The sequence below is a fragment of the Quercus suber genome, unplaced genomic scaffold, assembly GCF_002906115.3.
Source record: "Quercus suber isolate HL8 unplaced genomic scaffold, Cork oak 2.0 scaffold_570, whole genome shotgun sequence".
Classification (NCBI taxonomy): domain Eukaryota; kingdom Viridiplantae; phylum Streptophyta; class Magnoliopsida; order Fagales; family Fagaceae; genus Quercus; species Quercus suber.
Genome location: NW_027070015.1, coordinates 30,867 through 37,874, shown reverse-complemented (window position 1 = coordinate 37,874; position 7,008 = coordinate 30,867). Strand labels below are relative to the sequence as shown.

At 34.5% G+C, this 7,008-nt stretch overlaps 1 protein-coding gene across 1 annotated transcript; it reads left to right on the top strand.

Moving 5' to 3' along the window:
- The first annotated feature begins 520 nt into the window (after positions 1 to 520).
- LOC112037184 (probable mediator of RNA polymerase II transcription subunit 26b) lies at positions 521 to 5,519 on the top strand. Its single transcript, XM_065764576.1, has 10 exons — positions 521 to 745; positions 901 to 969; positions 1,493 to 1,560; positions 2,171 to 2,249; positions 4,022 to 4,100; positions 4,201 to 4,313; positions 4,451 to 4,478; positions 4,559 to 4,866; positions 4,946 to 5,036; positions 5,368 to 5,519. Exons 1-10 carry the CDS (start codon positions 521 to 523, stop codon positions 5,517 to 5,519), a joined length of 1,212 nt encoding a protein of 403 aa, XP_065620648.1.
- The last annotated feature ends 1,489 nt before the right edge of the window (positions 5,520 to 7,008 follow it).

The window sequence follows — 7,008 nt, the reverse complement described above, 5'->3', positions numbered from 1 at the left end:
TTGGCAATTCTTGATTGTCATATCAACGATTTTGTATGAAAAATTGCACACCCATTTGAATTTTTGTAGATAATCATGTGATTTTGATCAGAAAAGCACTACTTAGTCATCTAGTTTTTCAAAAAATTTAAGAGTACTTCTGAACACCCATTTCCATTTCATAATTGTTACAAAGAAATTCTTTAGAGTAACAGGAAGTATTTAAGTTTAGCTTTTAAAACGCCCTGCTAGAAATCCCCATTTGATGATATGTTTTGTTTCAGGTTATCACCATGAAAGACAAAAGCTTTAGTTACTGGAGAGACTATTTTCAGGGAGTGAATTGTAGTATCTTTGAGATTATTGAAAATGCAATCATAGTGGCAGCTACAGATCACCCAAATGAGTTCAAGTTACAAAGGGGTCAGATTGTTGAAAAACTTTACTCTTGCCAAGCAGGGACTCAATGTTGTGGGCAAAATCACAATGAGTTAGCAATGCTCAATGAGATGGCAATTTCAATGATGAGCATGCAATTGTGATGGCTAATACTAGATTAACTAGTAATGCTGCTGATCTGGAAGTTGGTGGCAGTGAGCAGAGTAAGGTTGATAGCAGTAGTGATCAGACAGAGATGAATACGACCAAAGAGAGCAAATACAGTTACAACGAAACGGAGGCATTGACAGATGAGATTGATGAAGAGAGTGAGATTTTTTTAGAGGTTTTAAGGACCAAGGAGATTCTTGAAAATAGTCAAGATGAGGTTTGTATAAATTATTGCTTCGAAGGTGTAATTCAGTTTTAGAGTATAATTGAATGAGATAATTTTGTTAGATCACACATTGGGAATGTGCCCGGATCACTTTTAGGATTTTACTTTTTGTTTTTTAATAAGTTGCGCTTTGTTTTCATCTACAGTCTGAAACAGTAATATTCGAGTCCTTGAGGAAGCTGCAATTGATGGTTTATTCTGTTGAGGTTCTGCAGGTAAAAATTGAGTCCATTTTCAGTTATTAATGATGGTTTTCCTCTACAAACAAGGAATACCAATCATCATTTAGATAATACATTATTAAGTTAGCTTGCAATTCTTGCAAAAATTTAAATCTCTAATGGCGCGCTTATTCTTCCTATAGAAATGATCCAAACACTATTGCACTCTATATACCTATTATATAAAGTTCTGTTTGTTTCTATCTATCATTCCTTCTATAGCACAAAATGAGTCAAATATAAAATCTCACTGTACAATTCTTTAATAGTAAACGCCATGCTGTAATATTTGCTTTTGAGTTTCATGGAAAATCAGTGTCTCAAATGTCTTACTCTCCTCTAAAAAGATTTATTATTCGTGAATGATCCTGTGTCCAGAAACACTGATATGAAACATAGCTAGCTCAAATCAAGTTCAACTTGCACTAGAGAACCGTTTGGATTCCTCATCGAGTTATTTCTTCCTCAATCAACTGAATTTATTGACTTCTTTTTATTATTGTTTTTCTATGTATAGATGCTTGAACTGTTAAGATCTTTTGTTACTAACATTGTCTTTCAGAAGCAGTTTAAATCTATGACAAGGTAGTTGCATCTTCATCCCTTGGCAGTGATACATTCAGCGTATTTTGCATTCTTTTCTAATCATCTTTTTGCTTCTTATACCACTTAAATTACTTAGTGATTCACGTGCGTGCCCATTTAAGAGTTTCGTGAAATTATGTCTTCTCAGCTTTATAAGGCCATTCTTGAGAATCACTCAACGTTATCTTTCATGTTATATTGGTTCCAATCACTTGGAAATGCTTGTGTGTCAAAATTATATTTCATTCGTACAATTGTATATTCAACTAATTAGGTTAATTAAGTTTTCTATGACATTATACGTTTGAGCTTGTGGGTTTATGATCAAGTTCCTTCCTTTCAGGCCACAAATATAGGAAGAACGGTTAATGCTCTCCGAAGGCACAGGTCAAAACAGATTAGAAAGTTTATACAGACACTTATTAAGTACGATCTGTTGCCTCTAGCTACTGCCTGTTTACAATGATGGTTATCCGTAAACAAGTGACTTGAAACTGTTTTGATTTTAATGCTGCTATACTATCTCTTTTAGAATATATTGATAATGAAGATTCTGTTTCCATCTTGTTGAACCTTAAAGTGGAATCTTTAATGTTATTTGTCAATTCAGGTTGTGGGTACTTGACTCCACACAAAGGATTTTGTTCGCTTTGGGGAGTCAGGCCCTCACGAATTTGTCCTCCGACAGAGTGCAGGCGTTCACTCCTTGAGGCAATTTAGTCCCACATCGGAAGGAGAACCCTCCCACTAGCACTTTATATGCTTCTGGAACTTGCACTAGTGTACCACTACCCACTAGAATATACTACACATGAGGGCCTGACTTCCCAAAGCGAACAAAATCCTTTGTGTGGAGTCAAGTACCCACATTAAATGTGGAGTACCTGCACTCGGTCGGGGGACAAATTCATGAGAGCCTCAAGTACCTACACAGGTTATTAATAATTCTTTACATAATTATAGCGAAAATTTTATAAACATTGCAATTCAGTTTTGTATTCTACTTATTATTGAACTTTTATTGACCTACAAATCTTCTTGCCACGTCTGCTGAGTTATTTTTTATTAGTACAGTACATTCATTTCCTTTGACAGATACGACAAATATGATATACTTGAGTTGCATTAGTTACATTAGTACTTGAAATGTGATCTGTAGCATATGCCTCAAGTTCTGCTTTATAGCAAAAAAATAACAGGTCAGCTTTTTTGAGGCATAGCAGAATAGCTCTGCAAGCTTCCAGGGAATGTACTTGGCTATGCTATATATTCCAAGGTATTATGAAGCATATACTATTTGGTGTAAGGCATACTGAGACATATGCTTCGGATAATATGAACTTCAGCTACTTTAATCAGGTGACACTGATTTAGATAATTTTTCAAACCTGATGGCAATATTTTTCAAATGCCCAAAATAATCCTGACTGCCTTTCAATGTTACATGATAAAAGATAATGGAAAGAAACTCATTTGCCTAATTTGACGGTAATTGGATACTGCAGCATTTGGAATTGCATTTCCATGTTATTCAATTAATTATTGATATTATATACACAAACACCAATATAGGAAAATATTACAATGTCGCTCTAAAAATGTTGAGTGCTCATCTCATGCATGGAACGACATGGACATTTGAGCTCTGACACGTCATGCTGTTAAACATATATTGAAATCAAAATTAACGAATTCTTCATTTGCTAAGATTTTAGTTTGATACGTGCATCTTAGAGGGATGGCCGAGTTTCAAGCCCCATTGTAATATTTCGAATATTCTTTTTTACTGAAGATATGAAGAAATAAGAACAGACACAATAATGTTATTCTGTTCTAAGATTTCAGGTCTAATTTCTACACATACAATGTACCTGACAATTACACTTTTGGGAAATATAAATGTTCCAGAAGCTTTTTAACCTTTTAATTATATCATCTCATCCTATGACCTGTGTATTGGGGTAGGCTGGAGGTTGGGTGCTAGTATGCTTCAGAAGAGTTGGATGATTTATGTCCATTATTGGAATTTTTAGGAAAGAAATTTGAAACTACCTTGTAAAAGAGTAATACAAGTATAAAACATAGAATAAACTTTTAAACTAACAGTTTTTTCTTACTGTTTGTATGGATTTTCACTAATGGTAATGTTTTGCCTATAGAAAGCTATAATAAGCTGCTAATAGGGGCTATAAAATGAATAGTTCAAAAGATGGCATAACTTTACAATGGTGATTGATGAAAGGGTCTTATGGGAAAAAAAAAATTCCTTTACATGCTGCCATGTGTAGCATTTACATGAGTGTGTTTGATGCTTTCTATCTCAAATCAACATGATGAAATTTAGCTCAGAAAGAAGAAATTTTTTTGAGGTTTAAAATTTATCTTAAGCCCTAGAAATGTGTGATATCTCAAGTTTATTAGCAGCTTTAACCATTGTCTACATTGGTGAAACATCTCTTAGAATCTAATTGTCGTCGTTTATTCCAGTGGTTGGAAGATAATGACAAATGAGTGGCTTGATGCTGCAGCAATTATTGCCGGTAATGAAACTAAGAGTTTATATATAGAATGTCTTCCTCTTTAATTATACATCCTTTAATTTACACTTTTATAACTATTTTCTTAAGGTTTCCTGTGCAGAAGGTCCTGTAGACTCTAACCCTTCCACTGTTTTTGATGAGGAAGGGCTCCCTTCTCCTCCATTGGATGAAGGGGCTCTCTTTGCATCAAAAACTCCAATAAAGCTCTCACAGGTATAGGCTCTGTTAGCTTTTGAGGCTGTGTCACAGTTTTTTGTTAGCTTTTGAGGTTCGATTATAGTTTTGGATTTTATGGTGATTTACTGATTGAAAGCTGATTCTTTGTGCTTTTTAACCGGCCTGATGCAAAGTTCTTTGATGGCATCGATGACGATGGAAGTGAGTTATAAAACCTTAGTTTTATTCAGTATAGCTTCTTGTTTGGAACTTAAATTTTAGGTATGTTATGTTTTTTGCAGATTTTGAACTCAGCATGGAGTATGACAAGAATCTTGAAAGTGGAACAAAACCCCTGTCAGGAAACCAAAATAGTACCAAGCATAACTCACAGCTTCCCATGGAGGCCACTACACCTATCCGTGACAAGAAGCACCAGCTGACACAGCAACAATCTGTCATTAAATTAACCAGTAATACTGAAACATCAAATACTATATCTAAGAAAGGAAGAACTCATAATTTGAATTTGGAACAGAAGGTCAATAACAAAATAAAGTTCCAGAACAAGAAGAAAATCCATAATAGCCCATCAACCAGTGAACAAGATGTAAGTATCATCACTATGAACTTTTTGCAGTTTTCAACTTCAAGCCTCCATCTACATCTCATCCATGATGTTCTTCCAGAAATCTAGGCTTTTAGATGAGGCTGCAGTCCAAGCAAAACTGAAAGCTACAAAGAGGAAACTTCAAGCTTGTTACCAACAAGCTGAGAATGGTTTGTATAGTACCACTGTCTTTTGGTTTTTTCAGTTTGTGAACTATAGCTTTTCACTCTTACATGGGCTTTGAATTTTTCTTTTTCTTTGCTCTGCTCCAGTGAAAATGCAACGGAAAACAAAATTTGTGGATTTGCATGAACTTCCTAAACAAAGGCTTTGCCGTAAAAAACCATATTCGAAACGCTGGACTCATTTCGGGCATTTGGCAAATGGAAGGCACTAACTACTTCATCCTGTGGGATTGGGCATATCATATGTTTTACCTTTTTTTTTTCCAGACAATATAAGTCGATAATGGAACAAAACATATAACTTGTTTCTTTGCAGTGACTAGACCCTACTGGTGCGGGAAATGGATATATCTGAGATTTGAATTAGCCAAGGGGCTAGTTATACTGTTGAAACCTGATTGCATTGCCAGCTTATTTCATGTAGATACAGGAAAGTTTTCCAGAGCTTTAGCTCAGGAAGACATATAAGACTATTTTACATTGAAATCAGTAGATTATAGAAAAGATAAAAATAATAATAATAAATTAAAAATCTTCCGTGAATGAGAACATTTTTGCAAACAAAAACCTTTCACAAACTATTCCAGGGAATCCACCTTGGAATTCCCTGTCTACCACTTTTGCTCTCTAGATAACCAGCTTTGATTTTTGAGATGATATAATGTGTATGCAATAACATGTGCTGGTGAAGAGAAGATTTACTGCTGTTGTTTGCTGTATCACATCATTGTAAAGATGAATACTTAGCTGAAGAATTCATCACTGCAGAAGATTATATCTATTCAATAATATGTGCTGGTCACTGAGAAATAGCCCCAGTTTAACATAGAAAATCTCATCGGCATGACTACATTGTGTGTTTGTATATTCAACTGAGTTTAACCTCAATATAAAATGATACATATGAAAACATGGTATTCAACAAAATCTAATACTATATATAATAGCAGAAGCATTTTCCTACCATTAAGGCCATTTTCCAATAAAAGAGAAATTTGATTATTAGAACCTCACCCAGGGAGCAACTAACTAAAACAGGATAACCTGGCAGTGATGCCATTGTTTTAGAACTTCATCATGGTCAGACTCACTGGGAAATATTTCCCAAAATATAGCTTCATTCCACCGAAAGTTTTTTCAAAACCCCAGAAAAACTTCCCTGAAAATATCGAAGTTGTCCTAATCCAATACTGAAATTTACTTACCAAAAAAAAAGAGTCGTTATTTAGGAGTAGGGCAACATGCTACTCTCTCATCTCAAGTAATAGTAAATCCTACTAATTAAATTCAAGATCCACCATTTATGTTAGAGGAAAGAGTTCGTTGTACTACTAAAGTACTGTCTCTACTAAGATATTGGAAATGAAAAATTATTCAATACACCTGGTGGACTACACCCTTCTCTCACATAAATGTTGGTCTTATGTGTGGGATTCACATGCGGGGTCCACCTTAATGTGAAAATAGGGTGGTCCACCTAGGTGCACCAAATAATTTCATGAAATTGTTGAGACATGTCATACTAGATCATGTGATTGATTTTTTTGAGATTTGACATATCACATGGCATGTCATTTGGTTTTTCAGTTGAGTCCGAATTTGAGGCATCAAGCATTCCCGTATATGTAGCATTACTCTTCCTTATTGTCAACACCAAAGCATAGAAGTACATGGACAAGCCTGACCTAGCAAAATTGAAAATAAAACCTAATCATTTAAGTGCATTTAAGGTCAATTTAGTGTAAAGGTAGGAGAAATTTAAAAAAGGTAAAATTTAAAGAATTTATATTGTTTACTCTAGGGAAGAAGGTTTTTCTTTATAAATAGAGTTTCAATATTAAAAACTTGAAATGCTTTCAGAAAGTTTTGGTTTTTTTTTTCCCCCCCTTTGGGAGAAAAAAGACACAAATTTATTTCAGCAAAAAGGAAGAATTTGAAATTTCCATTTTGACCCCAA